At 38.8% G+C, this 24847-nt stretch overlaps 1 protein-coding gene and 1 long non-coding RNA gene across 2 annotated transcripts in view; one reads left to right on the top strand and one right to left on the bottom strand.

Annotated features, from left to right (window-relative positions):
- Window positions 1-24847, bottom strand: part of LOC309966498 — a 511042-nt gene that overhangs the window by 304412 nt on the left and 181783 nt on the right. The window lies entirely within an intron of this gene.
- Window positions 1035-24634, top strand: TMEM106B (transmembrane protein 106B). The gene is made up of 8 exons (XM_082846549.1): window positions 1035-1217; window positions 3521-3742; window positions 6857-6920; window positions 11246-11405; window positions 20288-20428; window positions 20686-20735; window positions 21489-21542; window positions 22274-24634. The coding sequence occupies exons 2-8, from the start codon at window positions 3523-3525 to the stop codon at window positions 22410-22412; spliced, it is 828 nt and encodes a 275-aa protein (XP_082702675.1). The 5' UTR covers window positions 1035-1217; window positions 3521-3522; the 3' UTR covers window positions 22413-24634.

Raw genomic sequence — 24847 nt, 5'->3', positions numbered from 1 at the left:
GTGGGATTGTGGGGCTAAAGGATGTGAAAACTTTAAGTTTTAATACTCTTGCTACACATTGCCTAACTGCTTGCCAGGAAATGTATGAGTTTACATCGTCACCAACATAGTGTGAGAAGGCTCATTGTCTTACACATGTATGTAATAATTTTAGATATTAAATTGTATCATTTTGACTTGCATTTCTTATTTTTACATATCTTCATATTCTATTGGCCAAACACACCTATCCTGTCAGAACACAGAAATAAATTACTATCACTTTCTTCCTTGGTTACTATGTACCTTGTGGCCGTGATTGTAACAATAGCTTTCATTCATTAAACGTTAAGTTCTCTGCAGGCAGTGAGTCTAGTCCATGTTTGACAATTATTCCCAATATCTCATTTAACCCTCAAAACAACTCTGTATTGTTATTTTCATTTTCTCCATGAGATTATCCACCGTTTGAAATGTTAGGGAGAGTAGCCCCAAGTCTACAGCGATGAGCTGAAACACTGGGATTTGAGCGAGGATCTCCCTAAGCACTGGGGGAAGGAGGGTGACACCACGTGCAAAAACAAAAACAATCAAAACAAAACCGCGGCTGTTTCCTTCTAGTAATAAAGAGGTTCTAAGTTAAAATATATGTGACTTTTCGGCTACCAGACATGTGTCTACCAACCAGTTTATCTCACTTCCCAGCGTCGCGAGTGTCAGGACCACTTGAAGGGCGTGGACGAAGAGGCTGCTCAGCTCAGGGCTGAGGCAGGCAGTACACGTCTTTCCCCTCTGCAAAGGGAAACAGCCGGACAGGGAAAAACGAAGGTGGGACTAGTATTTTCAAATCTTCCAGTGATAGGGCAGCCAAATTTCACCTCTAAGTCTTGGAGACCAAGGTAACAAAACGGAGAGCGCACAAGCACAAACGCACCTTAGGTAGCTCCCTTCAGAGCTTTAGGAAGACGAAGGAAGAACGCATGCGTGGTGCACGCTTCCGGGCCACACCTCCTCCTCTCCGGGAGCGCTCTGCGCAGGCTCGGGCGCAGGTTGCAGCAGAGAGGGGCCTCAGCTGTTGTGGTTTTTGTGCCGCCCCTCCCCCACCCGGACCCAGCGGCGACCCATCGCTGCAGGCCCGTTGCTCTAGCCCCAGCACCCGGGACTAAGGACTCCGTGACCCTGTCTTCGGGCCTGTCCGCGCCGGAGCAACTCGGGACTGCGTAGCACCCCGCATGCCGGTGAGCGACCCGGGACGCGCAGCCTCCAGGTCCCCTTAGGGAGCGGGGCCGAGCGGGCACCCTGGGAATAGCCGAGCCGGATGAGGAGGTGGAGGAGGGGAGGCTACGGGGCTGCTGGACACGCGCGGAGACCGGGGAGGCGCTCTGGGCTGGGTTATGGAGGTGTGTCATCACCTCTTATCCGGGCCCAGCTTCCTGCCTAGGGGCTCCGGACTTCGGCTCTAGCCGGGCGCACGGGAGAGATTCCAGGTCCCCACACCTTGAGTGGCCAGGTGGCCCCTGGTTTTCCTCTTTTTGAGTTTTCTTGCCCGACTGCCTGTATTTTATCTTTAACCTTTCCAAAGTAGGCAGGCTGTATCCTGGGTTTCGTTGATGTAGCTTATGAAAGGCGCCGACTTCCTTCGTTCGGAAGATCACGACCCATTTAAATTGGGTGGAGTCATGTACTTTTTTTTCCTTTTTTCGTAAGGAGTCTAAAGTTCGGGTTGGTTTTAAGTTAATTAAAGGAATTTTGATAAAAATATTGAGTACAGGGGCCTAGCACCTCTTTATTATAAACTAAGGAGTCTCCAAGAATAAAAGTTGTTAAACTTAGCAGTGCTCTGGGGAAAATCCAGTACGGAGGGCAGGGATGCCCAGTACCTGACGAACTCTGGCACTTGTCCATTAGCCTTGATAAAACAAACACCAGTCCAAGGCCGACTGTATCAAGGCAACTGTTACATAAGTATAGAAAGCAGGCCCAGACTGAGAGCCACTTGTTCTTGCCTTCTGTGTCTTTTCCCCTCTTAAGGCATTCCAGTGGGAGGCACCCTATACCTCTGTTAACTGAGATCGTAAAAGGGTGCCACTGAGGCCCATTGATCCCAGCTCATCTAATATTTCACATAGGCCCCAAGGTCAAAGTGTGTGGGGACAGTGATGTTAATTCACCCCTGAACCACCTGTGACTGGCAAGTATTGGTTTGGCTTGCATATAATGTCTTCGAGCAAAATCAAGAGAAAATAATGCATTTTTAGGAGTCATAAATCATTCACGTTTTTTAACTTAATGGGCAATGTGTATATAATTTTTTTTAAAATAGTAAAAATCAGCATCTTTATTCATCATTCTGAAGTTTTAAGTTTGTCTACGAGTCGTATAATTTTGTATCCTGCTGTTTACAGTGTGTTTGGGTGACCCTAACACATGGATGGCATGCCACTTTTAAAAAGCAAACTTTTCTTCATAGCATAAGATAAATTGAATTATTTTGAGTGTCAGTTTTCCTCATTCATATCAGTTCGAATTTTTTAAAGAAATATGTCTCTTTATATGAATGTCTTTAATAATCTATTTTTAGGAACTGATAAAAAATATATGGTCAAATTTAGAAAGAGAAGGAATGTATTATTTTTAAATTCAGCTTTCCCACTTTGTTAATTTGTCCTCAGAATGTCAACTGATTAGAATATATGACTTTTTAAGTCTTTTTAATACTTAAAATTGTGGCTTAAACTGCAGTGTTACTGCATTACCTATCTACAGAGGTTATTTTGATATAGGTACTAGCACTAATTATTTATTTTTATTTGTCTTTAAATTTATATTTAATTTCCCTTCTGTATTTTTGATACTGTCATCCTAAAATTTTGAAATTAATGTTCTAAATTTTGCTGCTTTGTATTGGTGAATTATAGTCAATATTTTAGAATATTAATTTCATAATTTTAACTCCACCAACTGTTGAATGAAAGAAAAATTTGGAGGTTTTTTGAGCTGTTTTTTGTTGCAAGTATTTAAATGTTTAAAGCAAGAAATGTGAGGATGAGAAAGATTGGGGATTTTATTTATCACATAGGGGCATGAATTTTAAAAGGCTAAAAAATACTACTTTGATAATTCCTGGTGATACCTAGTTGTAATCTGCCCAAAGCCACTTTTGCCTTCAGTGCTAATTGATTTAAAGGTAGAATGTGTTTTTGTTTTATTCTAGGAAAAGTGAAGTCCATGTGTTTCTTTTCAGAGAACTCTTAAGAAAGTGGAGACTTTTGTCAAATTTTAATGTTGTTTGAAAGCCCATTCTTATCATAACTCTGATATATCATTTCATAATATTTTGTTAGAAAAACACTTTTGGCCTCTAGTGAATGGCTCCCTTATTTCAGACATTATTTTGATTGAGTATAATTCTAATCCAGATAGTGATTTGAATGCTCCCTTGAAGGTTGTTCTAAATTAATTTGATCAGTATAAATATCCTATAATGTTCTTGAGTATACATCTTGACTGAAGTTTACTGTAAGATGTTTTTTTTTCTTAGACATGGGAAAGTCTTTTTCTCATTTGCCTTTACATTCAAATAAAGAAGATGCTTATGATGGAGTTACATCCACTGAAAATATAAGGACTGGATTGGTTAATAGTGAAATACATAATGAAGATGGAAGAAGTGGAGATGTCTCTCAGTTTCCATATGTGGAATTTACAGGAAGAGACAGTGTCACTTGCCCCACTTGTCAAGGAACAGGAAGAATTCCTAGAGGTATGTGTTATTGCACTGTTTTTTCTTTAAAGAATGATTCCAAGTGTTTGCACAAATACTATGAAATCCGTGGGTCTGAGCACAACCCTTTATGTTTTAAAAGACTTAGAATTACAGTTAAAACTTCATATCAGTTATCTTCAGTCAAAAGGACACAAAGAAACAAACATAAAGATTTTAATTAGGGTCCTAAAGCAATAATGAAAACCACTCTTCTACCTCCAGTATCTTTTCTTTCCCACCTGCAATTATAGCAGATATGCAGCATCTCTTGACGGTAAACTTTTAGTCCTGTTTGGCATCAGTAGAAGTCATATCACAGTCACCTTGCCATATTGAGTGTTAGGAGCAATTTAAGTAATGTGATGACCTAATATTTCTGATTTGTTATTTAAAGAATAATAATAAGTTGGTCATGCACTAATTAGTTATTTTTTAAAGGATCTACATGAAGAGGGATGGTATATGAAGATGAGCCATATAGGAAAAAAAAATCAGTTTGTGGCATGTCATAGGGGAAGTCAGTAGGGAGTAATCTCCACCTGCTGTTTGTAGGCTACTTTAGTAGCAATGGCAATAAGTAGCAATAGTAAAAGTACCTTGTACTATTCTCATTTTCTGCTTGGTTGAATTGATATTTGACCCTGGAGAGACCCCGAGGGTAGGACAAAATGACAATATAAGGCTTTATCTTTGCAGAGGTAGTAGGTATTTGAGAATAAAAGGATTATTGTAGTTACAGGTATTAATGCACCAGGCTGGGGGCAGGGAGAGGGCTGGAGTCTCATTTTTGCAATCTGGATACTATATTTTTGAGGTATAGCTAGTAGGCATTTTTAGCAGCCTGGATGTACATTGTGGATAGTAAGATTGAGGAGGAATTCAGAGGTATTTTTTGTCTGAGCAACTGGAAGAATGGAGTAGCCATTTATTAAAATGGAGAAAAGAAGGTTTGAGTGTATGTGTCAGGTGAGAGATCAGGAGCTCAGTTTTAGATATGTAAGTTTGGAGATGCATATTTGACATCTAAATGGATATGTTCAATAGGAAGTTAGTTATAATAAGGGCCTGGAATTCAGATGCAAGGCCTAGGCTGGAGTCATCAGTGTATAGATGATACTTCAGGTGAGTTGGATGACAGCACCAAGGTTGTCAATGTGAATAGAAAACAGGAGAGACTTTAGCACTGAACATTGGGGCATTGCAACATTTTGGGTCAGTGACATGAGAAAGAATTAGCAAAGGACACTAAAAAGAGCAGCTAGAGTAGAAGTAGGAAATCCCTTTGTCTGTGGTGTCTTAGAAGATAAATGAAGAAGATATACTCCTTGGTAGAGGAGAGATTGATCAACTGTGTTAGACCTGATCAAGTAATGTGAGGACTGAGGACTGGCCATGGGATGTGGTGACTTAGAGGCCACCTTTAAAAGAGCAGTTTTGGTAGTCTGCAAAAGAATGTGTAGCATGTGTAGAGTAGGATCAGGAGTGCATAGAAGGAGCAAAGTTATAGTCAGAAAATAACTTTTTTGAGGAGTTTTGCTGTTTCAGAGGAAAAGGAGAGAAGAGAGGTGGTAGCTAGAGGGGGCTATACATCAGGAGAAGAATTTTTTAAAGATGGAATGAATAACATGTTTGTATGCTGATGAGATTTTTCCATAGAGAAAACATTGATAATGCAGGCAACAGAGGACAATTATTAGATCTAGTGCACAAGTGCAGAGGGCTGCTCCTCCAGAGAAGCATGGGCAATTTGCTCCCAGCAGTAGAAGGGAAGGTAGAGTATATGGACACAGAGGCAGGTGGGTGGGTGGGTGGGTAGATGTGGTGGTAGCTTGTGGAAGTTCTCTTTGCCATATCATGAGCTGAGAGTAAGGATAGGGGAGAAGATATTGGAGGTTTGAAGAGAAAGTGGAAGTTATGAAATTGTAGTTTGGGAGAGTCAGATTAAGAGTATGCACTTTTTTTTTTTGGGCTGTGCCACACGGCTTGCGGGATCCCTGACCAGGGATCGCATCCAGCCCTACGGCAGTGCAAGTACAGAGTCCTAACCACTGGAACACCAGGGAATTCCCCAGATTGAGAGTATGAACTAGAGAAATATAGGTGGCATTATTAAGGGCCACTTGAGATAGTAATCTAAATGAGACTAGTGAGCATAGTTGTTTGTGTTTCTTTATCTACTTTTAGCTGTGTGGATATAGGCACAGTCGCCAAAGTGTTGGTTTTAACCAGTTGCAGTTTAGACAGATGAATACCACCAAACAAGATAGGATATGTACACACACACACACACACACACACATATACATATTATATATATTATTTATATGTGGGTATGGTAGGGGGAGTGTAGATGGGGGGGACTTGTGGAGGGAGCAGGGAGGAATAATGAAAGTATTATGGAAAGCTTTAAAAGAGAACTTGACTGCGGTGCTTTGATAGTTCATACAAAGAGCCAAGTTGTGATAAGATTGGAAAATTGGCATTTAAAAGTCCATTTATCCATTAAAGCATGTGGATAATGCTCAACCCAAGAAAGAAATACTGAATTTTGAAGTGACTTAATGTGGAGAGGTGTGTGACCTGAAAGAGTCCTGGAAGACTGTGTATAAATAGGGGTTCTTAGAGCATGAGACTTAATATGTGTCAGTTTTGGTTTTCAGGGGAGATAGTGTAGGAACCTCTGTAGATATAGGGGTTTCAGGACAGCGGTAACAATATGTTTCTTCTGCTCTCATTCAGATAATCAAATTGAAGTCTTAATGGAAAACTGTGGGGAATAGAAAACTGGGTGAAGGAAGGCCTGGTAAATTCAGATCTTCTGAAAGCTGGGACTTTTTAGATTTTTTTTCTCAGTGGAAGAAAGAGTTACTCTTTCTCATTCTTTATAATATTTTTGTTAGCTAGAAATCTAGGTATGAAAAAACACAATATCTGCTTTGGAACTCAGCTGCTACTGGATAATTTTTGAAGATGTTGAGAGCAGTTTACTAAAGGAATGAGATGAGAACCAGGTAGTATTCTGGTCTTTCCAAACCAGACTTTGATGAAGAACCACTAAATTTTTAATTAATCATGTTAATAAATTTCTAAATCTAATTTTTTTACTTTTAGGACAAGAAAACCAACTGGTGGCATTAATTCCATACAGTGATCAGAGATTAAGGCCAAGAAGAACGTAAGTGATTATAAGAAAATGGCAGATTTTTTGTATTTTTTGCTTTTTATATTATATATAAGTAAATATTTTAATTAAAACTATTCAAAGGAAAAATGCTATCAGGTTGTTAAGTTATACCATCATATACTTTATGTCATTAAATAAAAAAAGGATTCCTGATTGTGGTAAGTTCTTGAAAAGTACTTGAGAGAAATGGTGTAGAACACAAGCCAAGGAAATTGAGCATAAATGTAATTGGAGTCCCTGAAGAAAATCAAAGGAGGCAAACTGAACAAATAGCAAACATTTAATTCAAGATCACTTCCCTGAAGTAAAGCAATACGTGAATCTACATATTGAAAAGACAAGGACTTGGGCTTCTCTGGTGGCGCAGTGGTTGAGAGTCTGCCTGCCAATGCAGGGGACACGGGTTCAAGCCCTGGTCTGGGAGGATCCCACATGCCGCAGAGCAACTGGGCCCGTGAGCCACAACTACTGAGCCTGCGCGTCTGGGGCCTGTGCTCCGTAACAAGAAAGGCCGCGACAGTGAGAGGCACGCGCACCACGATGAAGAGTGGCCCCCGCTTGCCACAACTAGAGAAAGCCCTTGCACAGAAACGAAGACCCAACACAGCAAAAATTAATTAATTAATTAATAAACTCCTGCCCCAACATCTTCAAAAAAAAAAGACAAGGACTTCCCTGGTGGCCCAGTGGCTAAGTCTCTGTGCCCCCCATGCAGGGGGCTCAGGTTTGATCCCTGGTCAGGGAGCTAGATCTCGCATGAGGCAAGAAGATCCTGCGTGCCACAACTAAGACCCGGCACAGCCAAATAAACAAGTAAATATTTTTTTAAAAAGTTTAAAAAGGGGCTTCCCTGGTGGCGCAGTGGTTGAGAGTCCGCCTGCTGATGCAGGGGACGCGGGTTTGTGCCCCGGTACGGGAAGATCCCACGTGCCGCGGAGTGGCTGGGCCTGTGAGCCATGGCCGCTGAGCCTGTGAGTCTGGAGCCTGTGCTCCGCAATGGGAGGGGCCACGACAGTGAGAGGCCCGCGTACCACAAAAAAAAAAAAAAAAAAAAAGTTAAAAAAAAGAAAAGACATACCATAATTTTGGAAATAATCAACCCTTCTTAGTGAAATTACTGGACTTCAAAGGTAAAAACAGAAAACTGAAAAGCCCCTTTGAGCATCCAAGCAAAGGATCGATTAATTTATAAGGGATAGAAAATCAGATTGGCATGTTACTTCTTGACCACAATGCTTTAAACACATAAGCAGTAGAACAGCATGTCTAAGTCATCATGGAAAGAAAATGAACCCAGGAGTTTGTAAACAGTCTGACCCTTTATTTTATAATATATAGACAGTTACGAATGTGCAAGAAATTAGGGTTAATTTCCTAACCCTAACAAGCAGAGGGAATAGCACCTGAAAGGGCCAGAGGAGTGGTCCAGCCTTCAGATGTATGGCTAAAGTAAACAGCGCTGTGGGAAAGTGGTACAGATGAGGCTAGAGAAAATAACAAGGACCAGATCCTGGCACCTGTAGTAAGCTAAGAAATCTGAGAACTTATAGGAAGCTCCTCAAGAATTTTTAGGAGTTTCAAATTTGTAATAAAAAACAGTAACTCTCAATATGTAGTAAAATTATAATATTTTGGGAAAACTGTGGTTCTTTATAAGTTGGAGTTGTGATGGGGTAGTCAAGAAATTATTAATTGCTTTTGTCTCCATACTTTAGCTATGTCATTTAATCCTCAAAACAAACCTACAGGTTTTAAAATGGAGGAAAAGAGTAAATTACCTAAAATGTTGCAAATATGAAATGGCAGATATAGAATTGTAACTTGAGTCCAAATAAACCACACTACCTTCATAACTTCATCAGTACTGTATACTTTGCAGGATTCTGTTACTGTCCCTAGAGCCATAAGAAAAATTATTACTGATGAGTTTTGTAATGGAGATCTATGTACTTCATCAGTGAACTAGCCAATTTTTCAATTTGGTATGAAATACTAAGTGGAATGTTATTTTATTGTCCCACCAGGTTTAGTAATATTTGTTATGGCTGTAAGCTTTGGGCACAAAGTAATTTAGAATACTGATTCATATATTCACACCTAGAGCTGACTTACAGGCCCTAGGTACCAGAGTGTGGTGGGCTCACCTGCCCATGAGAAATAAAAACACTAAAGTGTAAAAAAATCCAACAATGTTCACATTGTTATCATGATTTTTAAACTCTTTTTATACCTTTTTAAGGTGTTTTGGTGTATAATGGGCACTATAAGTGTGTGTTTAAACTACCTGTTAGGTAATCCAGTAGTGATCACCACCCTACTCAGGTTGGAAGTCCAGAGTGAGTGAGTGGGAACTTCTCTCTTTGCTCCAGACAGCAGTACAGGTCAAGTAGTAATGATTTAGTGAATTTTTGTTTGTTTTATTTTATTTTATTTTATTTTGCGGTACGCGGGCCTCTCACTGTTGTGGCCTCTCCCATTGCGGAGCACAGGCTCCGGACGCGTAGGCTCAGCGGCCATGGCTCACCGGCCCAGCCGCTCCGTGGCATGTGGGATCTTCCCGGACTAGGGCACGAACCCGTGTCCCCTGCATTGGCAGGCGGACTCTCAACAACTGTGCCACCAGGGAAGCCCTATTTTGTTTTTTGATAAACAATTTTGCTCTCTTTTCTTAACTTGGACAACTTAAAATACTCAGAAACATTTATAAAACATCTGCAAGAGGTACTTGAAATAACTGTTGTGAGGGATAAGATGAGATCCATCAGGGCATTTAGGTACAGATCTCTCTTTAGGGAAGAGAGGATGGAGGAAAGGATAAAACAAGAATTTTTTGGATGGCTAGAATCTAAGGAAAAGATAAACTAAGTGACATGCAAGACAGAAAAAGAAGCCAAAAGAAGGGTGCTATGGGCTTTGACAGAGTGCTGTTTATTGGAGAAACCAGGGAAATTCTTTCGTCCCTGAGTGTCCATGGGGAGATTGCTTCCAGGAGCCCTCGCATATACCAAAATCTGCTGATGCTCAAGTCCCTCATATGAAATGGCATAGTACAGTCGACCCTCCACATCTGAGGTTTCAAATCTGTGGATTCAACCAACCATAGAGGGAAATTTTGATCCATGGTTGGTTGAATTCAGGGATTAGAAACCCACAAATACTGGAGGGCCGACTGCAGTGTCTTGAAACTCTAGTTTTGTTGGTAAACCTAAAGATAAGAGGCAGTTTTCATCTATGGAAATAAAGAGTGAGAGATGGAAGAGAAACACTTCCATCTGGGAGGTAGATGAATAGCAAAGTCACGCGAGTTTTTTTTTTTTCCTTGTATTATCTCTGCATAATAATATCCCCTTTCTTGATTTTAAAGAAACAGTTTAACAGCATCTTCAAAGCAGACATGATTAATGTAAATAATATTTTTAAAAAGGAGTACAGGGACTTCCCTGGTGGCACAGTGGTTAAGAATCTTCCTGCCAATGCAGGAGACATGGGTTGGAGCCCTGGTCCAGGAAGATCCCACATGCTGTGGAGCAATTAAGCCCGTGCGCCACAACTACTGAGCCTGTGCTCTAGAGCCCGTGAGCCACAACTACTGAGCCCGCATGCTGCAACTACTGAAGCCCACGCGCCTAAAGCCTGTGCTCCACAACAAGAGAAGCCACTGCAATGAGGAGCCTGTGCACCACAAAGAAGAGTAGCCCCTGCTCGCCACAGCTAGAGAAAGCCCATGTTCAGCAACGAAGACCCAATGCAGCCAAAAATAAATAAATAAATTTATTTAAAAAATACGTAAAAAAGGAGTACATAAATACTTTTGGATGAGGAAACTCAAAACAGACTGTCTTAGTGAGACTGATGAGGCATATGGTTATGTCATTACATTTTTAAGGGCTTCATAGGTGGTTCTGATGAGCAGTCACTTTAGGGAATCATATAATGCCAAAACTCATATGTGAAAATTCTGCTTTAGTGAATTCATCAGGGAGTCTTGAAATCTATACTTTTATAAAGCTCCCCAGCTTGATTCTGATGAGCAGCCTGGTTTGGGAATCACCACAGTAAATGTTCTATCTATAATAAGCCTGAAATCCTAGTCTCCAAAAAGGTAAATATGTCTTTTAAGGAGACCATTTCAACACTAAATAGATTCAAAACTAAGTCTGTTCAATACTTTTATAATGTGAAAAGTTGGTAAAAGTCATACATCTTTTCCTGCTGGTATAAAAGGGGAAAAATTCAAAATGAAAATGTCTTCTCTAAATGTTTCATTATGTAATTTTTGATGCATGTATATTTAAATACTCCATTTTCCTTTTCAGAAAACTGTATGTGATGGCTTCTGTGTTTGTCTGTCTGCTTCTTTCTGGACTGGCTGTGTTTTTCCTTTTCCCTCGCTCTATCGACGTGAAATACATTGGTGTAAAATCGGCATACGTCAGTTATGATGTTCCAAAGCGTACAATATATTTAAATATCACGGTAAGTACATATTTATATTAAAAATATTTGACTTCATTCTTTTTTGTTTTTTGTTTTTTTTTTGCGGTACGCGGGCCTGTCACTGTTGTGGCCTCTCCCGTTGCGGAGCACAGGCTCCGGACACGCAGGCTCAGTGGCCATGGCTCAGCAACCATGGCTCAGGGGCCTAGCCGCTCCGCGGCATGTGGGATCTTCCCGGACCGGGACACGAACCCGTGTCCCCTGCATCGGCAGGCGGACTCTCCACCACTGCACCACCAGGGATGCCCTGACTTCATTCTTTTATCATGTTAAGCAGCACCTTTGTCCTTATTGAGAGAACATTAAAGGTAACACTCAGTTTTCTTTCTGTATGTCTGCTATATTGACCTTTTCTGTCATTTCTGATTCTGTTGAAAATGGCAAATTGGCAAATTCTGTGTATTCAGAATCATTTAGCATTTGAAGATGCCTTTGGGAGGGTAAAATAAACAAAACAATTAATTACTGGGAAAAAAGTAATTACAATCTATTTACTTTTCAGCATTTGACTCTGAATAGCTTCTAGCCAGATGTTAACATAGTTAGTTCAATACATGTTATACATGTAACATTTTCATTTCCTTGTGTTTTGTGAAACACAATTTTTGCCATCTTTAACAGACCATTCCTTTGTTTTAAAAGGTAGAGAACAAGTGAATGATTTCTCTTGCAAATTAGTATGTGTGAAAACCTGTGTTTCTCAGGACAGTGGTTTTTAGGACTCTACAGCCTTCCCACACTTGAAAACAAACAAGCAAACAAACAAACACCTCAGAGAGGGTCTTGTACCTGTTTTACATGTTAACATTTATTTGAAAAAAGCATGGTTTGCAAACCACCGTATTATTAAAAAGGAATATATATGTTGCTTCAGGCTTTAAGGTACATCTGTGTGGCAGTGATTTGTTTGGAAGAGAGATATTGGACTTCAGTTGGTTTTCCTCAAAGAGGTGGTTGGTATGCTTGAGGCTGAGGTAGAGATGCCTGTGGTGCTGGTTGGGAGGAGGGGGATTTACAGGGACAGGAAGTGAAATGGAATGTATGTTAAAGTGGAATTACTACTTAATTATAGGAAAAAAAGAACTCCCATGAATTCATTTATCCTCATGGCGTACCGTCAAACGTTGTCAACCTTTAAAAAAAAACAGAAAAATTTTTAAAACCCTGGGAATTCTCTGGCAGTCCAGTGGTTAGGACTCTACTCTTTCACTACTGAGGGCCCAGGTTCCATCCCTGGTTGGGGAACTAAGATCCCACAAGCTGGGAATTCCCTGGTGGTCTAGTGGGTAAGACTCTGAACTCCTAATGCAGAAGGGGCCCAGGTTTGATCCCTGGTCAGGGAACTAGATCCCTCATGCATGCCACAGCTAAGAAGTCCACATGCTGCCACTAAGAAGCCTGCATGCTGCAACTAAAGATCCCATGTGCCACAACGAAGACCTGGCACAGCGTAAATAAATAAATATTTTTTAAAAAATATCCCACAAGCTGCACTGCGCAGCCAAAAAAAAAAACTATGTACATGGAAAAAATATATATGCATAAAACATAACACAGTACTAATTGTAAATCATTTCCTATCATTGGGGAATTATTGTTGGGTATTTTTCCACTGTAACAGCCATTTGGAAAAAGGAACAAATTTTCCCTTTTTCTGTGGGGTTTAAAACAGTGGGCGGATATTTTTGGCCAACCTCCAGAGTCTGTTTTACTATTAAATAACTGTAAATTTACAATGAAAAGTAATAAAATTTATGTGCTGGGCCATTTTAGATACCAGAAAGTATATTTAAATGTAAATATCTTACTTTATTTTAAATAATTATTCAGGAATTCCCACTTTTAGGGGTACTAGTACTTGACTAAATTGAGAAAGTGTGAACATTAAATAGGAAATAGGTTTATTATATAGATAAACATTAGGTTTAACTGGATGACAGTGAGAAAAAAGCTGAGATTTCTCACGGGGGGAAGATGGTGGAAGAGTAAAACGCGGAAGAGATCACCTTCCTTCCCCCAGATACATCAGAAATACATCTACACGTGGAACAACTCCTACAGAAAACCCACTGAACGCTGGCAGAAGACCTCAGACCTCCCAAAAGGCAAGAAACTCCCCATGTACCTGGGTAGGGCAAAAGAAAAAAGAATAAACAGAGACAAAAGAATAGGGACGGGACCTGGACCAGTGGGAAGGAGCTGTGAAGGAGGAAACGTTTCCACACACTAGGAAGCCCCTTTACGGGCGGAGACTGTGGGTGGCGTAGGGGGAAAGCTTTGGAGCCGCGGAGGAGAGCACAGCAACAGGGGTGCAGAGGGCAAAGTGGAGAGATTCCCACACAGAAGATTGGTGCCGACCAGCACTCACCAGCCCAAGAGGCTTGCCTGCTCACCCACCGGGGTGGGCGGGGGCTGGGAGCTGAGGCTCTGGCTTCGGTCAGATTGCAGGGGCAGGACTGGTGGCGTGAACACAGCCCGAAGGGGTTAGTGCACCACGGCTAGCCGGGAGGGAGTCAAGGAAAAAAGGCTGGACCTGCCGAAGAGGCAGGAGACTTTTTCTTCCCTCTTTGTTTCCTGGTGCGCAAAGAGAGGGGATTAAGAGCGCTGCTTAAAGGAGCTCCAGAGACGGGCGCGACCCACGGCTATCAGCACGGACCCCAGAGATGGGCATGAGATGCTAAGGCCGCTGCTGCTGCCACCAAGACGCCTGTGTGCGAGCACAGGTCACTCTCCACACCTCCCCTCCCAGGAGCCTGTGCAGCCCGCCACTACCAGGGTCCCAGGATCCAGGGACAACTTCCCCGGGAGAACGCACAACGCGCCTCAGGCTGGTGCAACGTGATGCTGGCCTCTGCCGCCGCAGGCTCGCCCCACATCCATACCGCTCCCTTCCCCCGGCCTGAGTGAGCCAGAGCCCCCGAATCAGTGGCTCCTTTAACCCCCACTTCTGCAAGCCAGAAAGGAGTGGCAGGACGTATTAAAAGTGATGAAGGAGAAAAACCTACAACCAAGATTACTCTACCCAGCAAGGATCTCATTCAGATTTCATGGAGAAATTAAAACTTTTACAGACAAGGAAAAGCTAAGAGAATTCAGCACCACCAAACCAGCTTTACAACAAATGCTAAAGGAACTTCTCTAGGCAAGAAACACAAGAGAAGGAAAAGACATACAATAACAAACCCAAAACAATTAACAAAATGGGAATAGGAGCATACATATTGATAATTACCTTAAATGTAAATGGATTAAATGCTCCCACCAAAAGACACAGACTGGCTGAATAGATACAAAAACAAGACCCATATATATGCTGTCTACAAGAGACCCACTTCAGACCTAGGGACACATACAGACTGAAAGTGAGGGGATGGAAAAAGATATTCCATTCAAATGGAAATCCAAAGAAAGCTGGAGTAGCAGTTCTCATATCAGACAAAATAGACTTTAAAATAAAGACTATTACAAGAGACAAAGAAGGACACTACATAATGATCAAGGGCTCGATCCAAGAAGCAGATATAACAACTGTAAATATTTATGCACCCAACAGAGAAGCACCTCAATACATAAAACAAATACTAACAGTCATAAAAGGGGCAATCGACAGTAACACTTTCATAGTAGGGGACTTTAACACCCCACTTTCACCAATGGACAGATCATCCAAAATGAAAATAAATAAGGAAACACAAGCTTTAAATGATACATTAAACAATATGGACTTAATTGATACTTATAGGACATTGCATCCAAAACCAACAGAATACACATTTTTCTCAAGTGCTCATGGAACATTTTCCAGGATAGATTATATCTTGGGTCACAAATCAAACCTTGGTAAATTTAAGAAAATTGAAATGGTATCAAGTATCTTTTCCGATACAACACTATGAGACTAGATATCAATTACAGGGAACGATCTGTAAAAAATACAAACACATGGAGGCTAAACAATACACTACTTAATAACGAAGTGATCACTGAAGAAATCAAAAAGGAAATCAAAAAATACCTGGAAACAAATGACAGTTGAGACACGACGACCCAAAACCTATGGGATACAGCAAAAGCAGTTCTAAGAGGGAAGTTTATAGCAATACAATCCTACCTTAAGAAACAGGAAACATCTCGAATAAACAGTCTAACGTTGCACCTAAAGCAGTTAGAGAAAGAAGAAAGAGACCTCAAAGTTAGCAGAAGGAAAGAAATCATAAAGATCACATCAGAAATAAATGAAAAAGATATGAAGGAAACAATAGCAAAGATCACTAAAACTAAAAGCTGGTTCTTAGAGAAGATAAACAAAATTGATAAACCATTAGCCAGACTCCTCAAGAGAAAAAGGGAGAAGACTCAATAGAAATGAAAAAGGAGAAGTAACAACTGATACTGCAGAAATACAAAAGGTTATGAGTGATTACTACAAGTAACTCTATGCCAATAAAATGGACAACCTGGAAGAAGTGGACAGATTCTTAGAAATGCACAACCTGCCAAGACTGAATCAGGAAGAAATAGAAAATATGAACAGACCAATCACAAGCACTGAAATTGAAACTGTGATTAAAAATCTTCCAACAAACAAAAGCCCAGGACCAGATGGCTTCACACGTGAATTCTATCAAACATTTAGAGAAGACCTAACACTTATCCTTCTCAAACTCTTCCAAAATACTGCAGAGGGAGGAAAACTCCCAAACTCATTCTATGAGGCCACCATCACCCTGATACCAAAACCAGACAAGGATGTCACAAAGCAAGAAAACTACAGGCCAGTATCACTGATGAATATAGATGCAAAAATCCTCAACAAAATACTAGCAAACAGAATCCAACAGCACATTAAAAGGATCATACACCATCATTAAGTGGGGTTTATTCCAGGAATGCGAGGATTCTTCAATACTTGCAAATCAATCAACATGATACACCATATTAACAAATTGAAGGAGAAAAACCATATGATCATCTCAATAGATTCAGAGAAAGCCTTCAACAAAATTCAACACCCATTTATGATAAAAACCCTGCAGAGAGTAGGCATAGAGGGAACTTTCCTCAACATAATAAAGGCCATATATGACAAACCCACAGCCAACGTCATCCTCAATGGTGAAAAACTGAAACCATATCCACTTAGATCAGGAACAAGAGAAGGTTGCCCATTCTCACCACTCTTATTCAACATAGCTTTGGAAGTTTTAGCCACAGCAATCAGAGAAGAAAAGGAAATAAAAGGAATCCAAATCAGAAAAGAACAAGTAAAGCTGTCACTGTTTGCAGATGACATGATATACTATACATAGAGAATCCTAAAGATCCTACCAGAAAACTACTAGAGCTAGTCAATGAATTTGGTAAAGTAGCAGGATACAAAATCAATGCAGAGAAATCTCTGGCATTCCTATACACTAATGATGAAAAATCTGAAAGTGAAATCAAGAAAACACTCCCATTTACCACTGAAACTAAAACAATAAAATATCTAGGAATAAACCTACCTAAGGAGACAAAAGACCTGTATGCATATACCATATTCTTGGAGCGGAGGAATAAACATTGTGAAAATGACTCTACTACCCAAAGCAATCTACACATTCAATGCAATCCCTATCAAACTACCACTGGCATTTTTCACAGAATTAAAACAAAAAATTTCACAATTTGTATGGAAACACAAAAGACCCCAAATAGCCAAAGCAATCTTGAGAACAAAAAATGGAGCTGGAGGAATCAGGCTCCCTAACTTCAGACTATACTACAAAGCTACAGTAATCAAGACAGTATGGTACTGGCACAAAACCAGAAAGATAGATCAATGGAACAGGATAGAAAGCCCAGAGATAAACCCATGCCCATATGGTCATCTTATCTTTGATAAAGGAGGCAGGAATGTACAGTGGAGAAAGGACAGCCTCTTCAATAAGTGGTGCTGGGAAAACTAGACAGGTGCATGTAAAAGAATGAGATTATATCACTCCCTAACACCATACACAAAAATAAGCTCAAAATGGATTAAAGACCTAAATGTAAGGCCAGAAACTATCAAACTCTTAGAGGAAAACATAGGCAGAACACTCTATGACATAAATCCCAGCAAGATCCTTTTTGACCCACCTCCTAGAGAAATGGAAATAAAAACAAAAATAAACAAATGGGACCTAATGAAACTTAAAAGCTTTTGCACAGCAAAGGAAACCATAAACAAAACCAAAAGACAACCCTCAATATGGGAGAAAATATTTGCAAATCAAGCAACTGACAAAGGATTAATCTCCAAAATTTACAAGCAGCTCATGCAGCTCAATAACAAAAAAACAAACAACCCAATCCAAAAATGGGCAGAAGACCTAAACAGACATTTCTCCAAAGAAGATATACAGATTGCCAACAAACACATGAAAGAATGCTCAACATCATTAATCATTAGAGAAATGCAAATCAAAACTACAATGAGATATCATCTCACAATGGTCAGAATAGCCATCATCAAAAAATCTAGAAACAATAAATGCTTAAGAGGGTGTGGAGAAAAGAGAACACTCTTGCACTGCTGGTGGGACTGTGAATTGGTTCAGCCACTATGGAGACCAGTATGGAGGTTCCTTAAAAAACTACAAATAGAACTACCATATGACCCAGCAATCCCACTACTGGGCATATACCCTGAGAAAACCATAATTCAAAAACAGTCATGTACCAAAATGTTTATTGCAGCTCTATTTACAGTAGCCAGGAGATGGAAGCAACCTAAGTATCCATCATCGAATGAATGGATAAAGATGATGTGGCACATATATACAATGGAATATTACTCAGCCATAAAAAGAAACAAAATTGAGTTCTTTGTAGTGAGGTGGATGGACCTAGAGTCTTTCATACAGAGTGAAGTAAGTCAGAAAGAGAAAGACAAATATTGTATGGTAACACATATATATGGAATCTAAGGGGAAAAAAATGTCATGAAGAACCTAGGGGTAAGTCAGGAATAAAGACACAGACCTACTAGAGAATGGACTTGAGGTTATGGGGAGGGGTAAGGGTAAGCTGTGACAAAGTGAGAGAGTGGCATGGACATATATACACTACCAAACGTAAAATAGATAGCTAGTGGGAAGCAGCTGCATAGCACAGGGAGATCAGCTCGGTGCTTTGTGACCGCCTAGAGGGGTGGGATAGGAAGGGTGGGAGGGAGGGAGACGCAAGAGAGAAGAGATATGGGTACATATGTATATGTATAACTGATTCACTTTGTTATAAAGCAGAAACTAACACACCATTGTAAAGCAATTATACTCCAATAAAGATGTTAAAAAAAAAAGTGAGATTTCTGTAGGTTTTCTATCAGTATTTTGAGAAATGTAATTATATAGTATTACTTTTGTTTCTTAAAATGAGTAGTATATATTACTATTCCTACTCTTTTTTAGTAATATTTATTGTCTTTCTGATTATGAAAATATTTAATTATCATTATAAGACATTTGAAAAATACCATAATGTATATCTTTACTTCTATCCAGGCCTGACTATTAACATGTAGTCTGCCCTCCATATCCACCAGTTCTGCATCCATGGATTCAATCAACCTGATTGAAATTTTTTTTTTTAATTCAGAAAAACTTGTTTTTTATAAATTAATTTGTGGGGGGTTTTTTTGGCTGTGTTGCGTCCTCATTGCTGTGCGCGGGCTTTCTCTAGTTGCGGCGAGCAGGGGCTATTCTTCGTTATGGTGTATGGGCTTCTCATTGTGGTGGCTTCTCGTTGCAGAGCACGGACTCTAGGCACTCGGGCTTCAGTAGTTGTCGCATGCGGGTTCTAGAGCGCAGGCTCAGTAGTTGTGTTGCACGGGCTTAGTTGCTCCATGGCATGTGGGATCTTCCCGGGCCAGGGATTGAACCCGTGTCCTCTGCCTTGGCAGGTGGATTCTTAACCGCTGCGCCATCAGGGAAACCCTATCTGTTATTTCTTGATTTAACATTTTTCTTTTTTATTTTGTTGACTGTTTTCTAAAATAATTTGAAACAATTGTTTTAAGTTAGAATTGCAAAAGTTGGCCCCAGCTGTTAAGTATAGAAATGATACAACTGCATTTCTTTCCAACCAGTTTTGAATCTATCCCATTTCTTCTCAAAAGTGACCTGCTAGAAATCTCTACTCATGTAGTTAAAATACTAGTTTTTTTAAATAGAAAGTTTATTTAAAGTTGTGTTTAACATTTTAAAATGTTGTCTTTGTATTTAATCGAATCGGAAGTAGCTTAGTCAGTGAAGATGTACATGTTAACATTTAGAAAATTTTTGATGAAATTTTAGAATTTTTTATTGAATTTTTGCTAAGGCTACAAATACATTTTCTAACATTCATTTTTCTGTATTCTTGTACTATACATTTTCTGGGCCTACTTTTTAAAAGTATGTGTTCATTGTAGGCATTTTATATACATAGTACTCATGCATATGGGCTTCCCAGGTGGCGCAGTGGTTGAGACTCCGCCTGCCGATGCAGGGGACATGGGTTCGTGCCTTGGTCCGGGAAGATCCCACATGCCGCAGAGCGGCTGGGCCCGTGAGCCATGGCCCCTGAGCCTGCGCGTCTGGAGCCTGTGCTCCGCAACAGGAGAGGCCACAACAGTGAGAGGCCTGTGTACCGCAAAAACAAAAAATAAAACATAGTACTCATGCATAAAACCATATAATTAGTTCATTGAATGTTCTTGACATTTTTGGTGATACTTTCCTTCCTCCTAATAAATTAAGCATAGCCACAGCTGGAGAGTCATCTTCTGTATTAATTTTGATTCATATTATGCTTATTCTAAGATAACTTGTACATTTTGTGCCTCCTTTCTTTTTCAGAACACACTAAATATAACAAACAATAACTATTATTCTGTTGAAGTTGAAAACATCACTGCACAAGTTCAGTTTTCAAAAACAGTTATTGGAAAGGCACGCTTAAACAACATTACCAATATTGGTCCACTGGATATGAAGCAGGTAAGCTTCATTCATGAAATACTTTGGAGGAGTTAAACAAGTCTCAAGTTTGTGTATCATATTAACTTGAGGGAGATGGGGGATTTCTTGAAGAACTAGACTTTGAATTGTATCCCGTACATGTGTAAGAAAAAGTCCTAGAATCAAACCCATAAAGGGAGAAATTTCCAAACTCTTTGAAGTTACAAAATGTATCTGAAATACTTGATGTTTTGATCCTATTCTGTATTGATTTATTTTTATTTTTTGCCTTTCAGATTGATTATACAGTACCTACTATCATAGCAGAAGAAATGAGTTATATGTTGTAAGTTCTGATTTTTAATTATTTTCTCTCATTAAATTATAAAGAGTAAGTATGTGTAGGTGTGAATATATATATATGTTTAATTTCCCATCATCTTAGAAGTGACAAGACCACATTTTGGAATATTCCTTCCGGCCTCTGATCATCTCTGTTCTTCTCTTCTCCCCTTTCAACATGTATAATGTTAATGTATATTACGTATACACATAATTTTATTTTCAGAATTAGGATCATATACACCATGGCACTTTTTATTTACTATGTTATGAGAATCATAATCTCACATATTCTAGTATTTGTTTCTGATTTAGTATAGGAGGACTAAAAATGCTAATGATGTTTAGAACTCTATTGCTGGTTTGAAGTTGTAAAGCTTTTAAATTAGGTCTAAATGATTATTAGCTCTTGTTAAGTAAAAAATAGTGATAAATTTTTATCATCTTTTGATGTCAGCTTGATATAGAATTTCTGAGTAACTAATAAACTGGCTACTAAAATTTCAAAAGGTAAACAAAAAGTAAAAATAAGTAGACAACTCTACAATTGCTGTAGTATGAAGGCATAGAATAAGAAGCCATGAAAATATTAATCATCATTTGAGATACAGAAAATGCTCAGCCATTAAATGCTTATTTATTATATCTTCTTAATAGTATTTCTGTTAGCTTTAACATAGGAAGAGGAACTGTAATTAAACTATTTTAAATTTATAATGTCAGTTTGTATTTATTCACATTGTTTTTTCTTTAACAGTGATTTCTGTACACTGACATCCATCAAAGTGCATAACATAGTACTCATGATGCAGTAAGTACGAATTTTTTTTTTGAGAGATTCTTTGTTTAAAAACTTTATATGTATAACATTGGCTTAGAGTATACACATATTTATAAATGCTGTCTCATTTGGGTTTTAAGCCTTACAGGAGTGCAATGAGGTGAAGTAAATAGTATCCCACTTTACACATGAGGAAATGGGAGCTCAGAGGAGTAGTGAAGGATCACACAGCTGCTAAATAGTGTATCTGAACCTTGCAAGAACTTGGGAAAATGGTAGAAATTGGGATAGAGAGAAGGATGAGCTCAACACCCAATTCCTTGCTGCCTGTAGTCGGCAGTAACAGTAGTGAAGACCAGGAATGTTATTGGTTTGCAAATCGGGTGTTATCCTAAGCCATGAAAACACTGGGTTGGGTATTTGGGCCATTAGCTAACATTTGATTAACCTTTTCCTCTGATGAGAGAACTGTGTGATTATTTTTAAAAGTGCACTGAACTAAATATATTTTTAATTAAAGATAGGTGTTTTGAAAAAATACATTTTTGTATATAATTATTTTTGGATAGGGCTTTCTCAGCCAGCATTCCTGTTGTCTATTGGGGAAATATTCCCTAAAAGGCCCATGTCCACAATATTAAGTTATCATTAATCAAATAATCTCTCCCTGGAGAGAATTTTGATATATAAAGTGTTCTCACTTTAGAAAGCTTTTTTATATATAACTCTTCAGTGTTTCTCCCCATTTATTTTGTTTTTAGAGTTACTGTAACAACAACTTACTTTGGACACTCAGAACAGATATCCCAGGAGAGGTACCAGTACGTTGATTGTGGAAGGAACACAACTTATCAGTTGGGGCAGTCTGAATATCTAAATGTACTTCAGCCACAGCAATGAAAACTGAGAGATGCACCTGGAGAAGAAATACCTATTGACATTTTCCAAACTCTGAAGGATGAGGTACTTACTTCTGGATAGGAGATCTTAAATTGAACAACCTAAAGTTTACACTTCTGTTTTAAAAGTACAGCTAAGAATATGTGGACTTGTAGGTTATTAAAACTCTCTACTCTGTGTTCATGATATTTGTACCAGGATCTTTTACTTGAATCTAAATTTACTGATTGGTTTTCTTTGTTCCTGGTCCCCAAAGGGGAAAACTAAGACTTCTCCTACAGGATAAATAATTATTTAAAATTCACAGCTCTAATCACTACTGAAAACGTAATTGATGATTTGTGATGAATATAATTATGTGATGAACATAATTTGAGAAACTTTATTTCTGAATGTTTTTATAGAAAATTACTGTGGGCCTATTCGTGAAGACATTTAAAGAGTAACCTTTTTTTTTTCCTGTTTTATAAATTCCCTTTGCTACTTGGTAGTATTTCAGCTATATGCTATTTTAGCTTTTAGCTAAATGTTTTTATTTTTTCATTTTGAAATCCTACTCATTTGCATGTTTTTGTCAGTCTTACTTCAAGCTATTGCTTGCATAACACTTTATAAACCAAAATAATCTTTGCAGAATTCTGTACCTAAAATTTTTTAAAACCCCTAAATAATGGGTTTCACATGTCTTTCCATGTTAGTTATAGTTGTGTGAAATTTTTATGTAATCTTCAAACATCATTTAATGTACAGTATTGTAAATAAATTCTGCATGGCTTTTATGTAGCTTTAATAAATGTCAAATAAAGTGATACAGATTTAAAATATAGTAAGTTGCTCATAAAAATTTGTAAAGAAAGGAAAATGATATTCAGAAACCTCTAGAATGTATGTTTCCAATTACATATTAGATCAGGCATAACATAGATTTGAAATAAAATATTTTGATGCTCCACTTTTTTTAATGTTGCTTTTCATACTAAAGAATTATGAATACACTTACTTTTCAGAACTGTTAGGTACCCAAATGATCAATTTTATGAATGTTTTAGAGGAGGAGGTTATTTCTTTGGTAAAATTATCCAAGAAATCCTGTTATTAAATTATGGTGGCTATAGCAAAATAAAACCTATATTATGCTTTTAAAAATTACTTTGCACATCATGGATATCATGCCCCTAGCAGTTACATTTTTAAAGGTTTCTACTTTTGGTTTGGATTTTATTTAAAATTGTTCTCAAGTGTAAATTATTGACTTATTCATTTTGCTATTTTATATTTTTAATACCATTTTGCATTTGGGCTTTTTGCCTTTTTGGTTACCACGTTCTGAGTACCTTTTAAATACCTACCACTGAGCATAGGGGCTGACTGTGATACCAAAAACAGTAAGTGGCTTGAGAGTAGTTTCCTATGTTCCCTAGTGACAGAGATCAGGTTACCCCTCTCCTTACTCCCAAAGTGCCTAACATGGGTCTGAAACATTCTTATTATAAGTCTGACTCTCTCAACTATAGAACATGAGCTTTATTTAATTAGTTAGAGCTAATGAAGCCCTCCTTTCTGCCTTTAAACCTACTCAGGTTTCCCCTTACTTAGCTTTCATATTACTTTCTCTAAGTTTTCCTCAGTGAACATTTAAATGGGTTAAATGCACTAACTTCTTTTTTTTTTTTAACTACTTAGTCTTCCCTTAATCCATCGCTAACTCATCCATCCTTACTATTAAACTAAAATCACCCCTTTAAATTTATTATGGATTTTGTAGTCCAACCCAATCTTTAATATTTTTTCTGCTATGTTTTTTGACTACTCCCCTTCTCCTTGAAATTGCACTTTTCTAATGTGTGTGTTCTATTTGTATTTTTCATGTCATTCTCATTTCATTTTTTCTCATTCTCCTATCTTTTGATATCTTTTAATGAGTAGTATCCAGACCCTCTTCTGCCTCAAAATTTCTACTCCTGTATCTTCAGCAATCACCTATATTAAGGCTTCCAGCTCTGTTTCTACATACCTGACAGTAACCTGTCTAGTTTCTCATTTAGCTAATGCCTTAGAGATAACAGTATTTCAGTGACTGTGTAAAAATCAAACATTGTTAAAAATTTATCATGTTTTGTTCTCACCTGCCCTTATGTCCCATTTCTTCAAAATCATTCTTCAGATATGCCTCCTTCAAAAATCAATCCTGATTTATTTTCCTGCTTTGTATCTTTTTTTTTTTTTTTTTTTTTGCGTTACACGGGCCTCTCACTGTTGTGGGCTCTCCCGTTGCGGAGCACAGGCTCCGGACGCGCAGGCTCAGCGGCCATGGCTCACGGGCCTAGCCGCTCCGCGGCATGTGGGATCTTCCCAGACTGGGGCCAAACCCGTGTCCCCTGCATCGGCAGGCGGACTCTCAACCACTGCGCCACCAGGGAAGCCCCCTGCTTTGT

This window comes from Leucopleurus acutus (assembly GCF_964270905.1).
Source record: "Leucopleurus acutus genome assembly, chromosome: 9".
Classification (NCBI taxonomy): Eukaryota; Metazoa; Chordata; class Mammalia; order Artiodactyla; family Delphinidae; genus Leucopleurus; species Leucopleurus acutus.
The sequence above is the reverse complement of the archived record's forward strand: the minus strand, read 5'-3'. Positions and strand labels throughout refer to the sequence as shown.

What these genes read in the sequence shown, in the direction of transcription:
- TMEM106B (XM_082846549.1), top strand. Translation starts at nt 3,523, where the DNA reads ATGGGAAAGTCTTTTTCTCATTTGCCTTTACATTCAAATAAAGAAGAT. An exon ending in GTCCACTGGATATGAAGCAG is followed by an intron (nt 20,429 to 20,685) that starts GTAAGCTTCATT and finishes TTTGCCTTTCAG; the next exon opens with ATTGATTATACAGTACCTAC. An exon ending in AACATAGTACTCATGATGCA is followed by an intron (nt 21,543 to 22,273) that starts GTAAGTACGAAT and finishes TTTTGTTTTTAG; the next exon opens with AGTTACTGTAACAACAACTT.